Source organism: Tursiops truncatus, chromosome 10 (genome assembly GCF_011762595.2).
Source record: "Tursiops truncatus isolate mTurTru1 chromosome 10, mTurTru1.mat.Y, whole genome shotgun sequence".
NCBI classification, from domain to species: domain Eukaryota; kingdom Metazoa; phylum Chordata; class Mammalia; order Artiodactyla; family Delphinidae; genus Tursiops; species Tursiops truncatus.
Window position 1 is genome coordinate 101,756,463 of NC_047043.1, and position 26,497 is coordinate 101,782,959.

The 26,497-nt window shown below is 52.1% G+C and overlaps 1 protein-coding gene across 2 annotated transcripts in view; it reads right to left on the reverse strand.

Annotated features, from left to right (window-relative positions):
• Positions 1-25,757, reverse strand: part of PODXL2 (podocalyxin like 2) — a 31,935-nt gene extending 6,178 nt beyond the window's left edge. The window contains exons 1-4 of one of the 2 annotated variants that reach the window (XM_073787795.1): positions 25,593-25,757; positions 19,666-19,944; positions 3,456-4,177; positions 2,742-2,816 (exon numbers count right to left, since the gene is read on the reverse strand). In XM_073787795.1, the coding sequence (XP_073643896.1) occupies positions 2,742-2,816; positions 3,456-4,177; positions 19,666-19,944; positions 25,593-25,692 (1,176 nt within the window). In that variant the 5' untranslated portion in view covers positions 25,693-25,757. The remainder of the gene's footprint in view (positions 1-2,741; positions 2,817-3,455; positions 4,178-19,665; positions 19,945-25,592) is intronic. The other variant, XM_004322297.4, reaches the window with a different exon arrangement.
• Positions 25,758-26,497: the final 740 nt, after the last annotated feature.

Here is a 26,497-nt window from a genome sequence, read left to right on the forward strand (position 1 = left end):
ATGAAGTTTAAAAAAATTAAGAACTTCCATTTATCAGAGGGTACTATTAAGAGGGTGAAAAGGCACCCCACAGGGTAGGAGAAAACATTTACAATATGTATACGAGACAGAGGTTTCATATCCAGGACATATAAATAATTTACAGACATCAATAAATAAAACGTCAGATAACCCAGTCAATAAATGAGCAAAAGATCTGATGAGGCACTTGACCAAGAGGCTAAAACACACATGAAAAGCTGTTCAACTTTGTTAATCATCAGGGAAATGCAAAGTAAAGCCACAAAGTAGTGCCACCACACTACACACCTCGCAAAATGGTTAAAATGGAAAACAACACCGATGGCCGGCAGACGCGGCAGCCCCAGAGCACCCGGGTGCTGCCACGGTGTCACTGGCACAGTCACCGTGGAAAGTCGCTGGACGGTATCCAGGGAAGGTGAACGTACGCATACACGCTGACCCCACGGCGCCACCCGTTGGAATGTGCCCGAGATGTCACAGGAAGACAAATACTGTGCGATCCCACTAACATGAGGGGCCCAGAGCACTCAGATTCACAGAGACAGAAAGTAGAAGGGTGGCTGAGAGAGGGGGGAGATGGAGTTGTTTAATGGGGACAGAATTCCAGTTTCTGCAAGATGAAAAAGTTCTGGAGATCTGTTTCACAATAATGTAAATGTACTTAACACAACCGTACACTTAAAAATGATTAGAATGATAAATTTTATGTTAGATTCTTTTACAATTAAAAAATCCACCGTAAAAAATAATATTGACTAATTCGGTGGATGTCAAGTATTAAATGAGAATAACAAACCAGACAAAAACAGGGAAAGCTGAATGAAAGCTATAAGCTTCTATGTGTTCTTTGGGAAAAGAACAGAGACATTAACTTTAGACTTCATTGTTCAAGTATGTGCCCCCCAAACTCCAGAGTCTCAAGTCCCCATGAAAGCCATGAGAGCTCCTTGAAGAATGTTGATTCCGTGTCCGGGGAAGGGAACATTCAAGAACAGCCTGGAACATCCTTGTGCACAGAAAGCAGGGAAACTAGCAAACACTAAAGGTTGGTCAAAAGGACTCAGAAGCCAACTCCGAGTTGAGGCTTTCACTGGCCAAAGATGGCGTTGTAGGCAACGCAGGCTGCCTGCACTCAGTTCCACAAGGATCAAGTCTTAAGCCACTGCAGTCGCTGACCTACACTCTGAGAGGAATGCAGGACGAAGCATTCTGTGTCTGGATATATGGGCCCCCAGAGAGTTAACATGTATACTAAGGAAGAATGGCATTGACCCCAGATTCCTGCACTGTCCCACACACAGAAAAGCACTCAAATCATTAACTGAGACGTCTGGTCCTCAAGGCCAGCAGTGACCTTTCCCTGAGGTCTCCGCTCCATGCGTCCCCTTCACCGAAGTTCATATGTATCCTGGCTCGTCCACCCGAGAGGCTGTCTCCCAGGCCACCGTCCTCAGTCAGACCCTGAATGAACTCGACTCACAGCCCTTACCTCGTGCTTTCTTTCCAGTTAACAGAGTGAGCATCAGTAAGACTAATAACTGCACTGCCCTGGATTGAAACACACCAATGACGTTACAATCTATCACTTTATAAAGATGCTGGGAAGAAGAGAACACCTCGTTGGTCACTTGTGGATTAAACGTGCGCATATACCTTCACTTTTCTACCAAACACACTAAGCAAGAATGAAGGTTTTTTCTTTTAAGGTCTAAAACCACAAAGACAAAACCACAACAAAACAGCAGAGGAGACAAGAGCCACAGCATGTGATCACCGGAAGCGGATGGATGAGTCAGAGTTTCCCAGTTCAGCAAGCCCGAGAGAGCCAGACGCTGAGCCAGGCGGGGAGAGCTGAGGAGCACCCAGACTTCTCGCCCAACTTGCCAAACGCTCTGGATAAGCGGCACTGGCTCCCTCTGGGAGAGAGAATGGAAACGGCACCAGCACAGGACCACACTGAGAGTGTGTTTAAGAAGCAATGGACCCCTAGTTCCCCCTGACACCGCACAGCTGACCAACATCCCTTCTCCCTGCAGAAGACGGGACGCTTGTTCTTTAATGATGGTAAAATAGAGGGTCTCTGACCTTGAGGACACCAGACCCAGCCGTGGGAGGGGCTCACACTGCGAATGGGTGCGGTGAATAAACTCACCCATCAGGCACGTGTGTCCTAACACAGAAACACAGCCCTCTCCCAAGCTGCTCCCAGAACCCTGGCGGCCAGCCCCATACCCTCCCCGAAGGACAGACGTTCCTTTTTCCAAGAACCTAATCACCCAAGAGGAAGGCCCTAAAGACACTCACATTAGAAATTTTCACATGAAATGGCCCGGCCAGACCACCCTCCCGAGAAGCTACAGTGAAGCCCACCCCCAGGCTCAAAGCTTCCGACCAGCTTTTGCTGGCCCTCCTTAAACAGCACCAAACAAACGCCGCCAGACATCTGAGGAGAGGACGCATGTGGAAAACTGAGAACAAAACTAACAAATGGGGAAAGCGTCCCGTACAGGGAGAAAACAACTCTTCAGAAAGCAATTTCAATATCCTCATGGAGAGACGACATCACACGCAGAATCAAAAACGGAGGGGGGCAGGCACAAAGAGCCTTGGGGATTTAAAAACCCGAGAGCCCTCTTTTCTCAGACGTTGGTGGGAGGTGGCTCCCCCCAGGGGGTCAGGCCACCCACCCCGGCCCGGCCTGCCGCACCAGCACTCACACAGTCCACGTTCTCCGCCATGTTCAGGATGATGTAGTTCTTTCCGGCTAGGTTGCTCCAGTCTTTGCAGATCACCTGTGCAAAGAAATAAGAAGGGCATCTGGAGGGAGGGTGGACGGAACCCTGTGAGAAGCTAGGAGGGCGAGGCCAGGCATGGGTGTGACAGCTGGGTGAGAGCAGACAGCCTCTGCAAGGTGACATGCCCAGGACCCGGCCAAGGTTCACCAACCCGATGTCTGGAGGGAGTGGAGGCGGGAGCTGTGTCACAGGGGCCCGGCTGCAGGGGCCGGCCTGGAGGCTTTCGAAGGCAAACTCGTGTAACGTTCTGAAGGGCAAACAGTAGCATGCCTGGGGGCCAGACGCACAGCTGACCACCTGGGACCCCTCCTTTCCTTTTGGTGTCGGGGTGGGCGGGTGAGGAGGAAAGCAGGGGCAACTGCACAGTGGTGGGGGGCGTGGAGGTGGGGCTGGCCAGAGCGCTGTCAGCACCCACCCTCGGCGGCTGTGACGAGCAGAGGGCACCCGAACCCATGACTACTGGGCGGGGGTGCCGAGCCTGTGCACCTCAGTGTGAAGAGGATGCCCGCTGCTGGGCCATGAGCTGTGCCCCCCAAAGTTCTGCCCGGGATCCACCTGCCGTCCCGGGGCCCGGCAGAGCTCTCCCCATGCCGTGAGCTGGGCATGGCCGGGCAGCCCGCGAGCACCCTCACTTACCTGCGTGGAGTCCCAGGGTGTTCTAGACGGAGTGTCGGCGGTCTGCCCTTCCTGGGGCAGCTGGCTTAGGGTTTCTCGTCCCACGGCAGCAGAGGAAGGTGTCAGCTCCGTGTCTCCAGGAGCCAGTGAGAAAGAGGCTGAGGCTCCAGGGTGCGTGGGGTCTTCGTCTGAGGCCTCAGCCCCGCCGGGAGCTTCTGTCTGAGAGAACGAGGCCGGGGACGGTCCCTCCCCCGGCCGGCCAGCCAAGCCAGCTGTTTCCGCAGTGGCCTCCTCACTGGGCTCCCGAGGGGCCTCCAACTCTAGCCCGTGCCCTGCGGCTGGCAACGCCGTGCCCCCTGCCCCCCAGTCGGCCACATCCTGACCCCCCAGGGTCACTGGACTTGGGGCGACTGTGGGCGGGGAAAGGCTTGGCTCCATGCTGCTCCCCACCTCCACACCCGAGGAGGCCTGGTCCCCAGACTCTTCGTGCCGGTGTTCGGGGGCCCCTGGGGTCTGGCTGCTGCCGGTGGGAGGAAAGCCGTGGACCTGACTTCGGGGTTCTTCTTGGGATCTGGTCACAGGCAGCAGCTGCTCCGCCTCTTCCTCCTCTGCAGGGACCACACGCCAGGGTGGCTCCACCAGGCTCATCTTGGGCAGGGGAGACGGGAGGCTCGCCCCCTCTTGACTCTGGCCCGTGTCCTCTACGGGACCAGCCTTCTCAGTCAGGTCTGGGAAACCGTAATCTACAGACAGAGACGGAGAGTTCATTCACGAGCGTCATCATTCGTTGATTGCTGAGTACGTGCTGAACGGATGATGAAAAGAGCCGTGAGACCCTCAGGGGAACGGCGGGGAGGCTGGACAGTTGATCGTGTGGGAAAGGAGTGGGAAATAGTGGATTGGTGGGGACAGACTGGGGGGACAAGGGCCAGGCTGGTCCTCACTTCCTTCATGGGAATAGAACGACACAATTCGGCCACTTAAGTCCCACAAACACGGGAAGGTGCGAAGCCTACACGCTCCCCAGAAGTGGCCCCGCTAACATCTGGCGCACAGGGTCCCTGCGGTGCCTTGTCCGGGCTCTCCCCGGGAGACCCCATCACGACCCTTCACCCCTTTTCTAATGGGCTGGGGTGGGCGTCTTCCAGGTGAAATCCCCCAATGAAGTCTGAGAGCCCTGTGGTCACAGATGACCACCACTGTCCCTAGCCAGTGCTCTTATTCTGTAAATCAGGTCCCGACTGGGAAATGCAAGATGCTGGGAGAGCAGAGAGGGGCACTGGCTGAGCCCACCCAGCGTCTGGAGCCTTCCAGCACTCACGGGGCCACTGCCGGCGGGTGGAAGGGGAGGTTCCTCTCCCTGCCATCCCTGGAACGACACTGTGAAGCAGAATACGGAGGCCTCCTGGAGACCAGGACATCTGGCTTCTCAGCGCACCCCAGGCTCCGTCAGGATAATGACACGTGAAAAGCACAGACCAGTTTTGCTGGAAATTCATTCAAATATCAGAATCTATATCTAGGTAACAACTGTTATTGGCTGCCATTTTGTTTCAAAATAATAAATATCAAAGACAGGTCTGAAATACTGCGTAGAACTGAGAGGGCTGGGGAGGGTCTCAGGTGCTGACTGAGCTGCTCATTCTCCTCCTCCCAAATTTCTGTCAAATGACAATTTTTTTTTTTCACTGTCAAAATGAAAGTCTAAAAAATGTAGATAAATTTCTGGGAACATGGAAAGCAGATGAGATCATAAGATCAGATAACCCCTCAGCCAAAATTAACAAAGAAAAAGTCAGCAGTGGAGGAGGGAGACTCTCTTTCCATCAGAATTAAGGAGAGAGACTACTGTGGGGTTAGCAAGGACACAGAACAGAAAACTCAGGGAACACAAGATAATTTTTAAAATTCTAATGAGTATCCTCAGAAAGACCTAAAAATATTGCATCCCTAAAATAAGAACAGGCTAACAAGAAAATGAAGTAATCTTTAAAAAAGAAAAGTTCTTGGAAACTGAAACTCGATTGTTTAAATGTGAAAATTCAATAGAACAGCTAGAAGAAAAATCAAGGAAAAGTCATCAGAGCAAAAGCAAAAGGAAAGAAAAGCTAAGAGATATAGGTGATCGATGTACGAAGCCTAGCAACTAGCCAATATGATTTTCAAAAAGATAGAAATAAAATGGAGTAATAGCCAAAGTTCCCAGGCCTCACAACATGAATCTTCATGTTGGAAAGGTAATAAACAAGGTGAATCATAAAAGACTCACACCTAGCCTCATTCTCACAACAGTCCAACTCTCAGAGGGCTACCTATAAAGGAACAAGAAACAGATTATCAAATCATCATCAAGCTTCTAATTAATAACACTAGATTGCAGGAGGGAAAAATGTGTTCAAAATTCTGAGGGAAGCTTATTTTGAACTGGGAGTTTTATACCCAACTGAACTATCATTCAAATGTGATTACAAAATAAAGACACTGTCATGTACGTAAGGATTTAAAGGTTTTCTTATCCACAGATTCTGAAAGAATGAATTAAGGAAGTTCTCCAAGAAATCCAAAAAGACATGGGAAATCAAGAAATATAAGAGAAATGTCATGAAAATCAATCTCAGGACAGAAGCTGGGAAGCAGGCCTAGAGAGCAATTATTCAAATTAGAACAAGGATCCAGAGGGCTCTAAGAATTATTACTTTTCCTAAGAAAAAGTATGATTTTTAGAAGCTGGAATGATCACTGAACTCCCACTACAACATTTAAATGAATAATTAAAACAGTCCACCACCCCCACTTTTGTTAGTTACACTCTTCAGGGCAGCAGAGACTTAGTAATTTAAGATCTTCCCCTCCTCCACCCCTGCACACACTCTGAAGGGAAGCTGACCTGTTCCCCACACAGAGCAGCTGGGGTGAGGCCTGCTGGTGGGACAGTGACCACAGAACTGCTGAAGAAACTCACGACAGCCCCTAAAACTGAGCAATCTAGTACCACCTGTACAAGCACGAGAGTGAGAAAGCAAAGCAACTGGCCTCTGAGAGAAGGGCTAATCTTGTCAACAAAGAAGCGCTTTGAAGAGCTGATCATTAACCTCTTCAGAGATTCAAGAGGCAATTACACCATAAAACAAGGAGAACAAAAATGTTTTACTTCAAGAGAAGTAAGAACTTTATAATAGACCTGTTTAAAACTGAAATGCAAAATAAAAACAGGACTGAAATGGGCTGGCTGACCGCCTGGCGGGAACCTATGTAACAGAACGTCAGATGGGTGTCTGGGCAATAAAACATATAAAAAGCGCTTACAGTCGTGCAATTTCATTCTTAGAGGATTAATCTGACAGCAACGCACAAGAATTAGATGAAGGAGGGGATGGAAGAAGGCAGAGCAGAGTTAGGGGCTTGTCGCAGTGGATCAGGAGAGATAAATGGAGTGACAATAGTGGAAGTGACGAGACAGGAATGGATGCAAGAGCCGGCCCTGGGGCAGAGGCAGCTGGCTAACGGGAGGAGGTGAGCACTGTGGGAAGAGCCATTCCATTAACAGAAACAGTGAAATCCAGAGGAAAAGGGCACTGGACACCCTCAAGAAGCGGTGGGAACAGCCAGCAGCTCGGGGAGAGCCTGGACCGTGGCAGAATGGCGAGCCACCGACCCACAGAGTCCCACTGGGGCGGGACAGTCCCCAAGGGGCAAGCTGACCAGACAGGCCCTCTACTCACCCTGATGCTGACCCGTGCCAAACACGGGGGTCACAGTGGTCATGCTGTTGGTGACATGATCTGGGAGCCAGAAGGCTTGCCACCACCTTGCTTGTCTGAGCAACGGCAAACTCCTCAGCTACCCTGGGCTTCAGTTTTTCCCGAGACAAATGAGGATGCCCATACCTAGGATTTCTAAGGCTCTTTCTAGCATGGATATTCTAAGCTTCGGAGACACTTTTGACTAATGTGTCTTATAAAAACAGCATTGAAGGCAACCACTCGTCTACTGTCCTGGACAGCATAAAATAGGAATCACTAGGTTACAAGCTCCTCTGGACAAGCAGGGGGACCTTCTTCGCCTGTGTCCCCAGCACCTAACACAGAGCCTGGCGGAGTGGACAGGAGAGCAAGGCCTGCTCGCTGAGCCCGTCTCCCACCTTCCACCCCCCGCACCCAGGGTGTCCCCACAGGGCGAGAACAGGGCCTCCAGTCACGGTGCAGAGTCTCCTTTACGATCTGCGTCAGCTCCTCTCCCCTCTCCCTAAATGTGACCACTTCCAAACCACCCGCCCTGGACTCACCATTTCTGCACTTCTTTCTCAGTGAGTTCCCTGTTTCTGAAGACTTTCTCTATTGCCTCAACACTAAAGTCTCCCAAATTGACATCCCCCAGCAAGCCTCCACCCTTTTCCAGCCTCTCGTCCCTGGTGACTGAACAAATCACTAACTGATGCTCACTGGTGCTTGGAATCAGCAGAATTTTCTTTTTCTACTTTTTCTTACCACCTCTCAGCATCCAAAATTATTCCTTTCCCTTTTACTGTGTGATTTCAGTTTCACTGCTTATCAACCGTATGGCCTCGGTCATGGAACCTAACGCCCACGTGCCACCTGTAAAAAAAAACGAAGAGTACGCAGCACACAGGGCTGTGGTCTGGATTCAGTGAGATGAAGCTGGGCACCACCAAAAGTACAAACACCCCGTTAGTTTAAGCTCTTCCTCCACCTCCTCCTCCTCCACTACCAATATTAAAGGAATGTTCACACTGTTAAATCCTAAGAGAAAACAGCAGCATTCTGGAAGTGCGCTCCACAAAGGAGGAGCACAGTAAGCACCTGAGTGGTAAGTCAGGATCCAGGAGAGAGGCAGGAAACGACCAATCATCTGTTGACAAGCCTGCATATGACCTGAATACGGGAAATGCCTCTTACACCAGAAATGAGAACTAATGGGACGCCCACTGGGGGCACAGACTACAGAAGTATGACAGGAGGTGACACAGGGGCAGCTGGGGGACAGACCGTGGTGGGATGGGAACGGTGGTCCCAGGGGAGTGGATCCGAATGTGAATGTAGACTAACAAGCAAAGAAACTGAGCCTTGTCCAAGAGTAACCGCGCGCTGATGAACTGAGAAAGAAAAACCGTGTATGACATTCCTTCCAAAAATGCAGAACCTGAATCTAATTACGAGGAAACACTAGACAAACCAAAACTGAGAAGTCTTCCACAAAATAACTGGCCTGTCTCCTTAAAAAAGCAAACATCACAATCCTGAAAGACAGACTGGAGTGTTCCAGAATAAAACAGACGGAAGACACATGAGAACTAAATGCAGGACCTGATCCTGGACTGAACAGCGAAGTGGAAACAGTAACTTTTTTTTTTTTTTTTTTTTGCTACTAAGGACATTGCTGGGAAAACTGGCAAAGTTTGAATAAAGTTTGTAGTTATATAACAGTATTGTATCGATGTCAATTTCCTGATTTTGATCATGGTACTGTGGTTTGGTAACAGAATGTCTTTGTTAAGAAATACACACTGAAGTACTTAAGGGTCAAGGGGAATTTGCCTGCAACTTATTGTCAAGTGATTTAGGAAAAACTCTCGTATATACATCCATATATACATACACAGAATAACAAAACAAATGTGACAGAATGTTAATAATGGGGGATCTAAGTGAAGGGTATATGGGAATTATTCTTGGAAGTTTTCTGCAAACACAAAGTTACCCACCAGAAAACAGAGAAGGCAGGGGACAGGGCAGGCTGTGTGGACTAACAGTTTCTGACCTCCAGGAGAAAGGAATACAGGTGCACAAGGCAGGTGAACAATCCCAGGGGGGAAGAAGCGGAGCGTTCGTCCCACTCAGGTGTCCAAGGGAGGAAGACCAAGATTCCAGAGGGTAGCGACCTTGGAGGAATGAGGAAGCCTCAGCACTCACCTTGCAGGGACCAGGAGTAAAATGACAATGGAGGAAAAGGAGAGGGATGGAGATGGGCAGAGTGAAGAGGTGGGAGAAGGGGACTACTGGGAAGAGGGGGTAGGGGACTGCAGCGGGTAGGAGGGGACTGGAGGGGGGGAGAGGAGGGGACTGGAGGAGGGAGGAGGGGACGGGAGCGGGTAGGAGGGGACTGGAGGGGGGAGAGGAGGGGACTGGAGGAGGGAGGAGGGGACTGGAGCGGGTAGAAGGGGACTGCTGGGAGGAGGGAGGAGGGGACTGGAGCGGGTAGGAGGGGACTGGAGGGAGGGAGGAGAGGAATGGAGGGACAGGGAGGAGGGGACTGGTGAGAGGGGGAGAGGATTGGAGGGAGGGGGAGGAGGGGACTGGAGGGAGGGGGTAGGGCTAGAGGGAGGTCATGGAGAAAATGCACCAGAAATTGCAGGATGAAGGGAGGGAATGGGTCTCCTCCCCAGGCGAGGTGGCCCCTACCAGCGCTCCCGTCTCCGGGAGCAGCATCAAGCATGGCCTGATGCCCCAAATCCTGGACACCAGACCAGACACTTGTCCACTGACAGCCCCGTGGACGTGGAGAGTGGTGCTCCATCCTGCTAGTAGCCCAGGCTTTGCCCTCCTTTTCCACCTGCTTCAGGCGTTGAAGTAGGGTTCCACAAACCCCAATAGCCTGTCAGGGACAAACACACCACATATCTGGAGACAGGTGTGAGCAAGCAGAGATGCCCAGGAGACACGTTCGCGACAGCCTGAAAGCAAGTCAAAGCCTGTCCCTGTGCCCCGGAGGGCGGTCACAGCGGGGGCAATGGAGAGACAGTAAAGGTCCCTCACAGAGCAGGTCCCCCAGGCGGAGGCTCCAGCTTGGCCTCAAAGGGTGGAGGGTCAAGGAGTGGTCACGCTGCCCGGGGCTCAGCCAGCCAGGTGCCCTCACTATCCCTGAGATACCAGAGGCCCACCGGGGACCTCGTCCAATGCACCTGCCCCCATCAGCTCCCCTGCCTGAAACACCGGCCGACAGTGCGGGGAGCAACAGCACGCCCAAGTGGCTCCGCTGGAAACGACATCTTCCCCAGAGCCCTGGGGAACATCAGGCCTGCGCATTCCAGAGTGGGGTCCTGTGACATCAGCAGGCCCACAGCCCTGCTTTCACAGATGCAGAGCAAAGCTCAGAGAAAGGATGACACTTGCTCTGCGTGGTGAGGCCCAGACCTGTTGCAGCTGTGAAGCTGCCAACCTCAGGTTCTCGTGTGGTCGAAGCCAGTCTCTCAAGACACGTTCCCGGTCAGCCAGGCAGCGCCAGAGCTAGCTTCAGCTGACGCAGCAGCATCATCCCCTTGGTCCCGATCCTCTGAAGCTGGGCTTCGGTCACCAGCCTGGGTGACATGTAAGAGCCAGGGCCAAGCTTCAGAGTTCTGCAAGGGGGGCTGGGATTCTGGGTGACTGGCCCGGGGGCTCCGCACAGCCACCACTCTGGAACGTGAGGCTAAAATGAATGACATAAGGGATGCACAACCCTGGGCCCACCGAGGCACTCTTTCCTCCCCTGAAAGTCACGTGCAGGTTCTGCATCCCAGAGCTCAGCACACAGCCAGGCACACGGGTGTGTGCTGAGGTGTAGTTGCGGCGGGACCCCGAGGAGTCCAGGGTCCTGACAGCAGAAGGACCTGGGAGGTTCCCTGATGGGCCTTGGGCCTTGGCCCTTGGCCGAGGCATGATGGCATTGCTGTAAGTTACTTTAATGGTAACTCAATAGAGCGAATTTCTTATTTATCTTTATTACAACACAAATAAAACTGTACAGACTGTAAATGGCAGAATTACGTATGCATAAGGGCAAATCATTCGGAAGGGAATTTTTAGACAACGTCTAGAAAAATGGGCTGCAATCTTCTTCAAGAACATGTCTTGGCCTCCTTAGGGAGACATTTCTGTGTCATTGGCTTTTTTTCTCCCCAATTTCCTTAAACCCGACTGGGATGGTTCGCTTACAACTTAAGCCCATTTCTGTTTTATCTGCTAAATGAGGAGAACCTGGGAAGCATCTTCCTCAGGGGGGAAAAACCCTACATATTCTCTTAGTTGCCCCAGTTTAGCCTTCTTTTCCTGGGGCTACATAACCGTAATTATTCCTTACTCTCAACCCTTTTCCTTGTCATTTATCTCCTCTCGTGAAAATTCTGGATTCGCCAGTTTTAAGGTGGTCATGAAATCAAGAGTAGGCATGCAGTAAATGTTTGGTGAAGGGACTGTTAAACACTGAACACGACTGACTAACCGGAGGCTAACGGATCAGAGGGTAAAGGAAGATCTCTTAACTCACCCAGTGTCGGCACGTAAGCTGCGTCTAGGCCTTTTTGTTTTTCTCTTAATCTCACTACAGTGCTGGCTTTTGTTCCCTAAATAGATCATGTCGCATTTTTTTCCTGCTAATATGTCACCCAAGTTTTGTAGGTCTTCTTCCCTTTTTATCAAGGTTGCACCGGACGTTATTTCTGCCTTCCAGGGTGGCCATCCTCTCATGTGACCTTCGGCCTCAGCTGAAACGGTAATGAACTGATTCCTCTCTTTAAGACAAGGAATTAAAACAGGCATCAGGGCCACTGGCCTCGAAAGATCACTTTAAACATCCCTTTAGGTTAATGTCAAATCACTGAAAACCGTCCCCTGAGTGCAACACGCAAGCCAGTTATTCAACTGTTAATATTTACGAAAACATTCACAAAATTCACAATAGATTTGTATAAAACAGAGGTGCAAGGGAAGCTTCCAGTAAATTAAACATGACTTTTTAATGGTCAACCTCAGTAGTCATCAAAGAAATGTAAATTAAACCAGATGATAAACCTTTTGGACTACCAACCTGACAACATAGGAGTGCATTTAAGGACCATACTCGGTACCGGGTGAGCGCGGGAACAGGCACTCCACCTGCTGCTGATGGGAACAGAAATCGGGCCTCAGTCTGGAGGGGAAAGCATGAACAAAAAGCTGTGAAGACAAACACCCCGATCCTATCACTTGTCTTCCACAAACGCACGCTAAGGCAACAATTAAGGACGCTCATGACGATTCAGTGTCAAGGATTCTTGTCAGGGCACGGCTCATGGGACGCTCCTGCTTTCACATGGCAGGGGCAGCCCGTCCACACTTGGGATGCCAATTCGGCCTCAAAGCTGAGGCTGGAGAACTGTGTTTGCTGCCTGGGAAAGATGTGCGTAAGTGAAACCGCAAGATCTGTGCCCTCGAATTCCATTTTTCATAAAAGCGTATTTTATCTGAAAGTCCAGTAAGAGACACACCAGAATGTCGCTGTGCCCAGACTCTGGGTTGGTAATGGAGTTATGAATTTTTTTTGTAACTTGTTGCATGTTTCTGACTTTCATACGATGAAACTTACTAGCGTAAATCAAAAATACGGAGCTTTTTGCGTTTCCTTTCTTTTTTTGGTGTCCAGCTGCTGTCAGGAAACATGCCTGAAGTGTGGGCAGTGACCCGGAAGGTCAAATCATTGCATAACAGATACGACCCAACAAGACCGCTGTACTGAAACCATTTCCACACCCCAGCAGACAGCTGCTTTGATGATCTGGTTTCCACAAATTCACTCCAGACGAACAGTAACTGAAGTACCGTGAGGGAGGAGCTCACACAGAGAAGGAGCGGGTCCTGAAGCAGACACCTCAGAGCTGAGAGCCACTCTGCCACCAATCACCCGCACAACCTCAAACCACCCGTGAACCTCCCTAAGCCAGTCGCCTCCGCCATGAGACAGAGATACTCAGGCTGCTTTTAAGGCTGCATCAGGTCGCCGTGAGGGAAAAAAAAAAGAACTGTATGTGACGATGACTGAGGAAACGTAAGCACTTAGGAATGACCCTACTCGAGGCCATCATTTCATCCCCCTTTCTGTTAATGGCACCTTGATTCTCCTCTGGGGGGCCCTCCTTCCCTCTTCTTGGTCCCAAAGTGTGGGGCCATGGGGACTCGGGACCCAGATTAGACCAGACCAATGAGCCTCCACCTGAGTCTTCCCCAGAAGTGCTGGGGCTGCTAAGTGACAGGAGGATGACAGCAGAGTGATGGAGGGCCTCGCGCAGCTACCACAGAGAACGACCGCCTAAGAGTGCACCGACGAGGGGACGCAAAGCACGATGGGCTGAGGCAGCTTCTGATGCCGTTTCAACACCTGGACCCCACCTGCCTGGGCGGGAAACAACCGATCCCTTACAAGCCGATACACACCCCTCTCTCACACAGGTCTGTGGGTCTGTTTGAGTTGGGGTTCCAGAGAGTCATCTCTTGTCCTGTAGCACACTAAGTAGCTTGCTCACTGGGAAGATGAAGGCTGCGTGCAGAGAATGTTACTAAGGAGACTGGAAAGTGAAAGGGGTGAGGCGGCAGCAGGGCAGTTTGGGGATGGAGAGGTAACCTGGGAAACTATTCCGAGTCACTAGCAGTTTTCCATGAACTAACTGATCAGGCTTCAGGCTGGCTTGATTAGCTGGGAGAGTGGTGATTTACGTTCCATTTCTTTTCCCTACTTTGTAGAGACCACTCTTCCCACCCGAAATGTCAGAGAATCATAGTATTTTAAAGCTGGAAAAGACTTCAATCTATCACTCCCATGGTCTCACTTTCAGATGAGGAGACTGAAGGCAAGATTAGAAAAGGGACCCACACAAGGTCACGGCCCTCATCACTGGCCAGGCAGCTGCTCTGCCGTCGGGCCCCCAGGGATCGCTGCTACAGGAGGAAAAGGTGCTAGCTCCAGTTCTTCCAGGCCCAACGAACTAGAAGGAGACGCAGAACAGGGCTCCAGTGACAATCAGAGGCACTGGTTCCTCTCTGACACACACCACCCATGTGCTCTCAGGGCAAGACCTGCTCGGGAGGCCCTGAGCCCAGACTCGGCTCTGCCGCACACAAGCCGTGTGACCTCGGGCAAAGCTAACAAGCTTTCTTGGCCTCAGTTTCACCACGTGTGAAGCAAAGACAGTAAGTGCTGCCTTGCTGACCCCACAGAGCGGCTGTGAAGTTCGGTGAGCTAAGCAAAGAGAAAACACTATGAAAAAATGGTGGTAAGTCCTACACAAAACCGAAGACGTTACTGCTGGTCTCCAGTAAAACTGCTGAGCTGAGAGGCAACACGACACAAAGAGCCAAGGCTCTGGAGTCTGACAACTCGGGTTTAAACTCTGGTTCTTACGCTCATGGAGCTGTTACCCAAACTCTGTAAGCCTCAGTTTGTCCACTGGTCCAGTGGGAGTAACAATACAGACTTAACTGTTTCTCCGAAGATTAAAGGAGGGAACACTCTACAACACCTGACTTGGCGCCTGGCACAACTTGGCATTCAATTCCTGGGTCGGATGTCCTGGTTATTAAAGAACCTGCCCTGGGGCTGGACCGTCTGCAGTACAGCCCCCAGCCCTCACAGCCACTGCTGCATGGAGCGACCCCCGTCCCCAGGGGCCTGCTAGGTTGGCACTGAACTCTGGGCAGACTCCCCACCCTGGCAGGCCCTTAGCAGGCCTCTCTCTTTGTCCCCCCCCGACCTGAGCAGCAAACGCCACGAGTGATGCCCTCCCTCCTCCCAGAGACCCCTGGCGGGAAGCCTCTGACTTCCCAGGTTGGGAGCAGAGGGCGGGGGGGAGCGGCACACACGATCCCTTCCTGTACAAATCAGCCCCACAGCCCGAACGCTTTGCCTCTGTCGCGTCCTCAGAGCACAGCATCGTGCGCTGTGAGAAGACGGAGGCAGGAACGAGCAGACTGACCTCAGGGCCGTCGCCAGCACAAGGACGTCCCCACTGGCGGATGAATTAGGAAACGGTGTGCCTTCCATCCAGCCCAGGGCCTGCTGAGAGGTACACAGACTGGACTTCAGCCCCTGGGCCAGAGCACCACCAGCCCAGCCACCTGCAGTGGCCCCGTCACCTGGGGGAGCTGGAGAGCCTCTCAGAGGCCGCATCTCTCCAGATAAGTGCTGAAGCAGGACACAGCCCAGCAGGCAGTCGTGGTGGAGAGGAACACGCTGAGCAGGTGGGACTGGGTATAAGGGCGTCGCGGGCTTGGGGGATGGGCCTGAGCCACTGTCAGTAAGAAGACACTGATTCTCAATGCAGCCCCATCGCGCACCAGCACCAGCGGTGACCTTGGGCAAAGCACTTGGCGTCCCTGTGCATCAGTCCTACGTCTGCCATGCAGGGCGGACAACAGGCTAATGAGACGATGCAGTCGCAGGAGGGGAGGAGATGGGGCCGGGGATAAGGCTGGGCCAGACTGTCAAGGGCGTTTTCTGCAGCGCCAAGACGTTTGGCCTTTATTCCCTGGCCCCCTTTCTGCACACATCTCCTCGGGGTGTTGGAGAAGACTGAGCTGAGGAAAGGGCAGGACGGTGGGCAAACAGAGCAGCAGGAAAGGAGCAAGGACTAAGCCCTCCCCGCCCCCCACTCCCAGGGCATGCACGTCCCCAACTATCAGGCGTGAACAGCAGACACAGGAAACACACCCGCATGGAGCTGGCATGAGGACCTGGCCACACTCAGTGAGCCCCAGAGAAGCCACTGGGAGAAGAGAAACGACATGAGAGAAAAAGAAGGGGGGATGCACGGGGGTGGGGCAGTGGGCAGACGAAACGGAGCCCATCCAGGCCCAGGGGCATCCCACTGGGATCCGAGGACAGGTGGCACACAGCTGCTCCCTCCAGACCGAGGCTCTCGAACGATGACGGCTACTCTCACACTAAAATCCCACGAGTCTGGACAAAAGGGAAGACCCCAGTACACAGCACTGTCTAGCGCGAGGGGAAAGTGCACTTCTTTTCAACGAGGAGAGGACAGATTTATCAAGGAACACTGCTGTAGCTACAGGCCTGCTACATGGGGAGATGAGCTCGATCCTCACCCTACACCACAACGCAAACAGATGACAGCTGGCAGCAAGTTACAAGTAAAATTTAAGCTGAAAAAGAATACAAGACATAAACGAGCGTCTATCTCACGGAGGGACAGGCTTTTCTAAACATAAAGAAAAACACATGAAAACATTTCAAAAGAAAGACTGTCCAAGCTTTTAAGAATCCTCACTTATGCATGTCAAATGTTACTATAATAAAAATAAAATTACTAAACTGGAAAAAAATTTTCTATTTTTGTCAAGAGGTTGTATCTTTTTCATAAGAAGATTTGTACAGTGATAAAAACATTAAAGCCTCAACAGAAAAAAAAAGGAAAAGTAATAATACTAGCTAATATCTTCAGAGTGCTTAACGACGTGTTAAGCGCTTCAAACGTACCATTGCATTTAAACCTCAGGACACTGTGACACTATTTCCTACAAGACAAAACTGAGGCTTAGGGTGTCACCTGCCAGAAGTCACACAGCTACTGACTGGCAGCGCTGGAACTTTGGAACCTGCCCGACTCCAAAGCCTGCTCTTACTTGCCCTTGCTTCAAATTAAAAAAAAAGATAAACGGTCACAATGAATATAATATACTCAGTGTGTACGGGTTTCACTTACAGATGCTTCAGTTAAAATTTACTAGTAATCAAAGGCCATTATAATTTTGCCTATCAAATTGACAAAAATCTCCAAGTGACAAAATTCAGTGATGGGAAGGGGTCAAAATCTGGCATGCATTTCCCTCTCTGACGGGTGCGCAAGCTGGAGCGACCTTTCTGGAGGTCACCTGGGAAATGCGGAACAGGAGCCTGTGCAAAGATCCTCATCCTCTGTGTCGGATACACCCACTCCCACGCACACTCCCCACCCTTCTCCACCCCGTCCTCTGCCCGGGGACCGACCCAGTGAATCACACGAACCGGGACACATCCCTGCTTCCTGCCTGGACTCCTCCACAGAGGCAAGGGAAGGAGAGCAACGGGGACCCTGGCAGGAGACGGGAGGAGCCAGAGGCCGGGCATCTATCTTCCACTTTCTTCCCCGTCGCCTCACTGCGCGTGTCAGGACCACTGCTCCCCACCCCTCTGTCCTCGCAGGCTCCTGTCATGTGTCCCTTTCTTTGTCCCGTGGGTGTGGGGCGCTGAGCGCTCCTCTGCTGGCATCCCTGAACTCCTCTGGGTTTGCCATTCCCTGGTAAGTACACTGGTCTATAAATAAACCTCCTTGGTCTCTTCTAGCCCCAGGCGCTTCGGGATCCGCGGGCCCCGGTGCAAACGTGGCCAAGCCCAAGAACCACACCACGCACAACCAGTCCCGAAAATGCCACAGAAACGGCATCAAGAAACCCCAATCACAACGACACGAATCTCTTAAGGGGGTGGACCCCAAGTTCCTGAGGAACACACACTTTGCCAAGAAGCACAAGAAGGGCCAGAAGAAGATGCAGGCCAGCAACGCCAAGGCCGTGAGTGCGCTGCTGAGGATATCAAGGCTCTCGTAAAGCCCGAGGAGGTCAAGCCCAAGATCCCAAAGGGCCGCGCCCGCAAGCTCAGTCAACCTGCCTACACTGCTCACCCCAAGCTCAGGAAACGTGCTCGTGCCCAATCGCCAAGGGTCTCAGGCTCTGCTGGCCAAAGTCCCAGGCCAAGGCTGCAGCGGCAGGTGCAGCCGCGGCTCCAGTTCCGGCTCCCAAGGGTGCCCAGGCCCCCACAGAGGCTACAGAGTGGAGGCCTTTATCTGCCAACGTGAGGACAGAAGGACTGGTGTGACCGGTGGGCTGCTGTCTGCATGGGGCTGGTGTCCTCCTGTGCTATTTGTATAAATAAACCTGAGGAGGATCTGTCAAAAAACAAACAAAAAAACAAACCACAACCTCCTTGGATTACCTTACTTTGATTGTGTCTTCTGTTTCTGGGTGGGACGCTCATTGATACATCTTTAGACCTAGCAATTTTACTCTAGAAATTTATCCTAAGGAACAATCAGAAAAGTGCAAAAATATATAGGGATATTTGTAGCATCATTAAGACTGGAAACAAACTAAATATTCAATAACAGGGAACCGTTTCATACTGAGGGTCATGATCTACATGAAGAAACACTACGCAGTCATTGAAAACCAAGTTATAAAAGATAGTTAATGATGTGAAAATAAATTTCAGAAATATTTTAAGTGGAAAAAATGATTCCAATCTGCATATAAGAGAGACTGGAGGGATGTACCCCAAACTACTAGCACTAATTATCTTTCAGTTCTGACGTCATGGGTGGATTTTCTTCCTTGTGTTATTTTTGTATTTGTCATATTTTCTACAGTTTTCATGTATCATTTTTGTAATTACAGAACATAAGTCCAAAATACTATATATATATGTATATACATATACATATACATATATATATATATATTTGTGTGTGTGTGTGTGTGTGTGTGTGTGGTACGCGGGCCTCTCACTGTCGTGGCCTCTCCCATTGCGGAGCACAGGCTCCGGACACGCAGGCTCAGCGGCCACGGCTCACGGGCCCAGCCGCTCCGCGGCATGTGGGATCTTCCCAGACCGGGGCACGAACTCGTGTCCCCTGCATCGGCAGGCGGACTCTCAACCACTGCGCCACCAGGGAAGCCCCAAAATACTATATATTTAAAAAAGGAAAATCAGTGCTAAATTCTGGAACACCCCAACCCCATGCATGTGCACACACAGTTTGACAGTCCAGTGCTTAAAAACGGGCTCCTGCCGGCCAAGAACGTTCGCACAGCTGCTGTAGCTGGAAGCACGGTGAGCACGCTCTGCTGCACCTGCGATCAGCCCACAGCTGCGTGCGCTGCTGGCTCCAGGCCTCGGGCTCGCTCTGTGAGCCAGACCCCAGCTCTGGTGCAGGGCCGAGGGAAGGGCACCTAGAATGCCTTGTGGGGCTCTAAGACCCAAGGAGGGACACGGGATCTGCTGACCTCCAGGAACCTTCAACAGAGACAATACAGCACAGAAGAGGGAAAAGACAAACAAAACCCGAGACCTTGGACAGACCTCGGCTTGAATCAGCACTGATCATCTCGACAGCTGTATGACCTCAGGTGTGCTTTCACCTCTCTCAGCCTCTGCTTCCTCATGTTGAAGACAGGGATAACATTCTTTACCCCACAGCCTATAAGCATTACACTGAATTACATGAGCACAGAAGTATTACAAAAGTAAAAATGGCCTCCTGGGCCAATAAGACCCTCAGAGCCCAGACACCTGGCTTTGAGGTGCAGATGGACAGCAGAAGGTGAACGCGGGTCGAGAGGGAGAGGAGATGATCTGGCGGAGGAAAGGGCTGTTTGGCACTGTGCCAGGCCTCCTGGCGGCTGTGAGCAGCCCACATCTTAGGGGAGAGTGCTACCTGCAGTGGGTCCCAGGTCCAGACTAGAGTCGTTCAGCACCTCCTCCTCCTCCCAGAAGTACTGCGGCGGCTGCAGGATGCGGGACTCTTCGCTCTCTTCGCTGGCAAAGCCAGAGCCAGGGGCTCCCAGGCCAGTCCCCAGTCCCATGGCCTCGCTGGGCTCCTCCGAGTCCAGCGGCTCCAGGCCAGTGGGCAGCAGGAGGTCCAGCAGGGAGGTGGAGGTGAGGCCCTCTGGGCCAGGCTCCTCGGACCCGGCTGCACACGTAACCAGGGATGTTCCTGCAGACATGAAAGCCGGTGGTTAAGAAGGAAGAGCGGCACAGGGTTGAGACCCATCTCCAACAGCCAAGAGCCCAGGGGTGAGGGTGGGGCTTCAGGGACACTCCTGACGCCAGGGGGCTGCGAGGCGATTCTGAGATGCTGTACTCATCTCCAAAAGGCCAAACTGCTTAGCCTTCCTTCCCTGTAGCAGGGGCAAAGGCGAGACGGGGAGATGGGCGGGAGAGAGGGAGGAAACATTTGCTGAGTACCCACTCTCCACCACGCTGTGCGGGCGCAGGGCAGCGGAGAAGGGGCCCTGCTTCCCTGGACCTTGTGCGCACACTGTTCTGCAGGCTCCTATCCTAGGCTGAACATTTTCCAAAACTGCATTAAGAATGTGATCTGTGTTTCAGCGACACACAGTCTTTAAGACCATGTGAGAGACTTCCTGGTGGTGTGATGGTTAGGACTCTGCGTTCCCAAAGCAGGAGGCCTGGGTTCAATCCCTAGCCAGGGAACTAGATCCCACATGCATGCCACAACTAAGAGTTTGTATGCCACAACTAAGGAGCCCATGTGCTGCAACTAAGGAGCAGGTAAGCCACAACTAAGGAGCCCTCGAGCCACAACTAAGGAGCCTATGAGCTGCAACTAAGGAGCCTGCCTGCCTCAACTAAGACCCAGCACAACCAAATAAATAAATATTTTTAAAAAAAACCAAAAACCATGTGAGGTCACAGGTCAAACTCATCCAGAGCTGGTAATGATACGTCTGTTTGGAATCTTGGACCCCTCTCTAATTTACAAAACAAACAAACAAACAAACAAAAAACAAAAATAAAGGGCATCTTTTTTTCCTTCTCTCTCACTCCCATTCACTAAGAACAGGAAACAGCCCTCTTTGCTGGTTTCACAATGTCATTACTAATTACACAAATATCACTAACTTGCTGTAAGTCTTCCGGAAAGCTGGGCCTCAGTTTCCTCGTCCAAAAAATGAGGAAAGTGGGTGAAATGACCTCCAAATTTTCTTTTCCAAAACGAACATTCAGTGATGTAAGAAAGAGGGAATTTCGGGACTTATTTCCTACTCTGCGCCTATAGCGCACTATGACGTGGCCGAACAGCAGTTCATAGAAATTTTTAGTGATGTTTAATAATAAAGATAAACAATAACACTACTGGTGCCACGTGCTAAATGCTTTGTAAGCGTTATCTGAATTTTAATCCTTATAAGCACCTTATGAAGTAGTAAACCCTAAGCTTTGTGTGTGCCCGCACAATGAGCGGCTGCTAAGGAACACAAGGGCTTTTCAGACTCAGAAATGAGTTCTATCAGAAACAGAGAACAGGGCTTCCCTGGTGGCGCAGTGGTTGGGAGTCTGCCTGCCGATGCAGGGGACACGGGTTCGTTCCCCGGTCCGGGAGGATCCCACATGCCGCGGAGCGGCTGGGCCCGTGAGCCATGGCCACTGAGCCTGCGCGTCCGGGGCCTGTGCTCCGCAACGGGAGAGGCCACAACAGTGAGAGGCCCGCGTACCGCAAAAAAAAAAAAACCCAAAAAACAAAAAACAGAGAACGTGTCTGGGGGGGACGGAGACTTCGTATGCTACGCACCAGCTGGACAACACAGGGCCACGAATAAAACATCTCGTAAGGAAAGCAGTCCAGGGTACAGGGAAAGGGGCGTAACAAAATAACAAGTGTGCTGAAGAGGATTAAACAGGTCTTGAGATCAGACACAGCAAGAGCGCGTGGCGCAGGAAAGCACCCTGGCTTCCTGGCTGAATGACTCCAGGAGAACGTCTGCCCCACCAGCACCCTGGCCTCCTCATCTGTAGAGCAAGGCAAGAATTCCTCCAGCCTGCAAAGGCCACCCAGTGGTCAGCTCCGTGCAGCGTATAAACTGCACTGCAAAAAGCACACTGCAGTCTACAATCATAAGTATCATGAAGGATAGAGAACCGGGACATTCTCGGCCAGGAAGAGAATGTTTAAGAACGACAATGATATCTTCAAATGCGTTAAAACAAAAGGTTGATGTGAATAATAAAGATCAGTTATTCTATGTGACCTGAAGGAAAAAACTAAGACTAATGGGAAGAAACATAGATAGCATGAGAGTCTCAAATAGCCTTTAACAAGAAGCTGGTGACGCGTCAGGTCACCTGCACCAACCCGCCTAACTCCTACTCCTGCTTCCACCCTCAGCTCAGAGCAGCCACCCCGGCCCCCACGGTCTCAGCGGGGCACCCACCACTACATCGCCTCTGGACGCGTCCCAGCACCTTCCTCACTGAACTGTCACAGACCACCTTACAGCCTCCCTCACTCGGCAGCGAGCACGGAGTCGAGCGTCCTGTGTCAGCTTCACCTGTGTTCTGCCGGGGCCTCAACAGTCTCTGAAATGTCACAGGAGCTCAAGACATGTTCGAGAGCGAATAAATCAACACCCTTTTCTTTTACAGATGAGATAACTGAGGCCTCATGACACTAAGGTCAAACAACCAGCCAACAGAAGCACTGTAATTAGCTGGTTTCTCCTCACAAAAAGGTCCTGCAGGTGCTCCGTAAAGAAAGACCAGAAAACTACTCTTTATGTGCCCTTCATCCAAAGGATGTGTAAGGACGAGAGCACCCAGGATGGCACGGATGCCTCACAGGACTTAAGGAGCAAGGAAACAGGCCAGACCTGAAGACACCCTCTCCTCCCAGCACTCTGCTCAGGGTCCCCACGAGAAACCCAAACCACAGGGTGGCTCCTCTCCTGAAAGACCTCAAGTTGGTAAAGTGGCCCCCTACATTTCACAAAGAAGCCCTTTTATTTCTATTTCTGCACAGACCCTATGTTTGGAAATAGTTCGTCGATCGACGGTACTCAGGTTAAGAGCTACTTTCTAATTTTTAAATAGTCAGAATCATATAATATTGCCAATCAGATATGCTGCTAATTAGGACCTACTTTGGTTTCAGGCAGGCGGCAGTATCGTACTGGAGCTAACATCTGCATTAGACTTTCACTGCTCAGAGGAATGCGGCCCCCCGAGTTCCCATTCTGTGCCACGTACTGTGCCAGGCCCTCTCTGGAGACACAGAAATGAACACAAGACAGCCTCTGCCCTCGGGGAAATAACCACTGTTTGGAAAACGTAATGCAAGTTTTATATAAAATACCAGCTGATACAACAGGTCTACTTTCAGACTTGGTATCCTCAGGGTTGGGGGAACCAAATTCTACAAGACAGGAATCTGGAAAAACTCACGCAGTCCAGGAAGAAAAAAGTCAATTGATGAGAAATAATTACATGACAAAAACTGTACAGGTTCCCGGGGCACCAGAGCAGCGGTCTTTGAGACGGCCAAGAGGTGAAGCTCGTTATCTACCTACTGGGAAAGACATTACTTCAGCCGTTTTAGAAAAGCACAACTGACTTTAAGAATTCTTGGAAGTTTACCCTCCACAAAACCGCTGGAGGATCAAACACACGTTGCCTCGTCAAAACCCGACAGGTGTCTCTGCGAGCTGAACCGAGGTGTGATGGGAGAGGAGTCGCAGCCACGTGGCCTCGGTCCTGCTGGCCAGACCAGCCTGGACCACAAGGAACCTGCATGTGCCCTCTCAGGGGAAGTCTGACCAGCAGTCCTGTTGACTTCCCACCTCTGGGGATAAAATACTTTTTAGTCGGTGAAGCTCTCTGCGCAGAGCACTGTGGTCCGATGAATGCGCTGGGTCTATTCCCGACCATCTGCACGACTTAGGCGGGGTTCCCATTCTCTCAACCTCTCTCCTCCACCTGTCACAGTCTGTCCTTGTCTATCTTTCCCAACAGTCTGATAGGAATTAAAAGAGGTTCTGATAATGGTGCTGAAAAGCTGTGTGTGAAAAAGAGGAATCTGGTTTTTCATTCTTTCTGCAATAAACATTTCCATTTTCTTGAAGTTCCTTTTCCCTCTGATGACTATTTTTCTTTTATATAGACCTTGATATTTTCAAAAGCTCTCGCAGTGGGAAATTCTTTAGCTAATTACGAGAGTTACTTATGTTCAAGCTTGCCCACCGAAACAGTGGATGAGGCCTAACCATTCCGTGTATAATTGCTTTTGCGTTTAACAACTCATTTGCCTTGAGACCCCCACCTGATTTTAACTTTCAGAATTACACTCCCTGTGATTTTTTTTCCTCTAGCACCTATAATTTTCTGCTACTTCCATCACTCCCAGTGAAAAGGAGAGAAAAAGAAGGCACGTGAAAAGGATTTGGAAATCAGCCTCAAAGAACTGAAAATCTGACCCAAACGGACTCAGAACCAGGTGAAGGAAGCAGGCTTGTATCGTAAGGGGGTGGGGAACACAAGGCCTCTCAATAAGCCCCATGTTTTTCTCCCCCGCAATCTGCTCTTGGTCCCAACACCCTTCTCTGATTTCCACCATCAGCCCACCCCACCCTTCCCCTAATCAGCAGCTCTGAGTCCAGGGATCCCTGAGCCCTCGGCAGACGCCCATTGGGGAGCTGCCCGGCAGCATCTGTCACGTGGCCCACACCCTGGAGTGGCAGCTGTAACAGAAATGGTCCAGCACCACCACCCTACCACACACACTTGCTTGCATGTCTGTGTGTCCTTGCACTACGGTGTGCAAGGGAGACACGCTGCTGGACACACGCCACCCAAGCACAGGGGTGCTCACAGGCACACGGAGAGCGCGCCCCGGGGGCGGAGGCGGGAGAGGGGGTAAACGGAGCCCAGCTGCCCACAGTGATCTGTGGCTAGCCAGGAAGAGGCACCATAACAGCTGGGCACGGTCCTGACTCACTTCACTGGCCAGTTCTGGGGTGGCTGCCACACAGAGAAAGAATGGACAAGCAGTACTTATTTGGTGAGCCTCACCTTCTTCCATAGAGGACTTAAGGTATGCAAGGACAGAGGTGGGGCAGCGACTGAGACAAACACGGATGCCATTTCTTATGCACACCACCTGTGTCCTTACTCATCCTGGACTGATGGTGCAGAAGGCGTCCCCTCGCTGAGCTGGGCGCAGGGACGCGCTCAGGGGCAGTGGCCCTTCCCCGGGATTTTGCACCACGGCCCAGGGCACTAGCCGCTCTGCTGTCATCATCAAGCAGAGACCCCCCCCCCCCCCCGCCGGCTGGGACCCAAACACACACACACACACACACACACACACACACACACACACACACACGTGTGCACCACGGGCCCGCGGGCTGACTGCACGGGGAGCGCCGCGGGCCGAGTCCGCAGGACGGGAGCCAATGCAGGCACCCGGGGGGCGGGCGGGACCATACGCGCGGGCACAACCCCCCCCCCCAACGCTACCCCCGCCCCGCAGGGCTCGCCGCGCTGCCAGGACACGTCCTCGTGCGACCCGCCCCGCACACGCCGCTCCGTGGCCGCGCCCCTCCCCCCGCGCCTTCACACCTGCCGTCACCTCCGCGCACGTGCCGGCACGGCGCTCGCCCCCCGCGGCCGTCACCACAGTGCGGGGCCCCGCGGCCCTGTCACCCGGACACGCACCGCGTGCCCCCGCCCCGCGCCGTCGGCAGCGCCCGGACCGCGGGCGGCCGCCCCGCCCCGCCGCCAGCCGAGACCGCCTAGCCCTTTGTTGGCGCGGTGCTGCCCAGCGCGCGCCCGCCGCCGCCCGCTCACCTCCGGCCAGCAGCAGCAGCAGCGGCAGCGGCAGCAGTGGAAGTGGCAGCGGCAGCGGCAGCAGCGGAGTCTGCCCCGGGGCCCTCAGCAGCCTGCCCATGGTGCCGCGTCGCCTCTCCGCAGCCGCCTGGGCTCCTCAGGGCCGCGCGGGCGGCGGCGGCGGCGCGCGCACGCCCATTGGTCTGCGCGGCCGTCGCTCGCGCCGCCCCTCCGCCCTCCACCGGCCAATCAGCGCCGCGGAGGCCGCGGGCGGGGCCGCGTCTCCGGCGCCTCGCGCCTCGCACCTCAGACCTCGCGCCTCTCAGGCCCGCGTCCACCTGGAGCCCGGATCGTGGAGGAGGGGCGTGGCCCCGGCGCTGAAGGCCGCGCTCGCGAGATTACGCGCGGACCCGGCGCGGAAGCGGTCGCCCACCTGTGCGCCCCGGGCCCCATCGCAGCGCGGGACCTCAACTTACATGACGGGTTAGTCCCTAGGCCGCGCCGGTGGACGCAGGGCTCATTAACCACAGCAGAAACGCATGCCTTTCTAAATAACTCTAGAGTTGAGGGGTAAATCACAAGATAAATGTTACTTTGTTTATAAATTAACGACATTGAGAACGTTGCGTATCAAAATCCGTGGGGTGCAGCCAACAGTTCACAGAGGAGAGTTTATAGCCACAAACACATTAGAAGACAGGCAGTAAAAGTAAGCGAAGTAAGTATTCAACTTAAGAGGCTTTAACACACACCTACACAGAGGAATCAGTAAGTTTCTATCGTTGAAATAACAAAAACCCAGTAGAACTGACTGCTAAAAGCCTGAGAAAGATGAATAGAGCACACAAATCTTTAGCATCCAGAAAAGGACATAAGTCAATACCATTAGGAATGAAAAAGGGAAAAAAACTACAAACAAGACGATT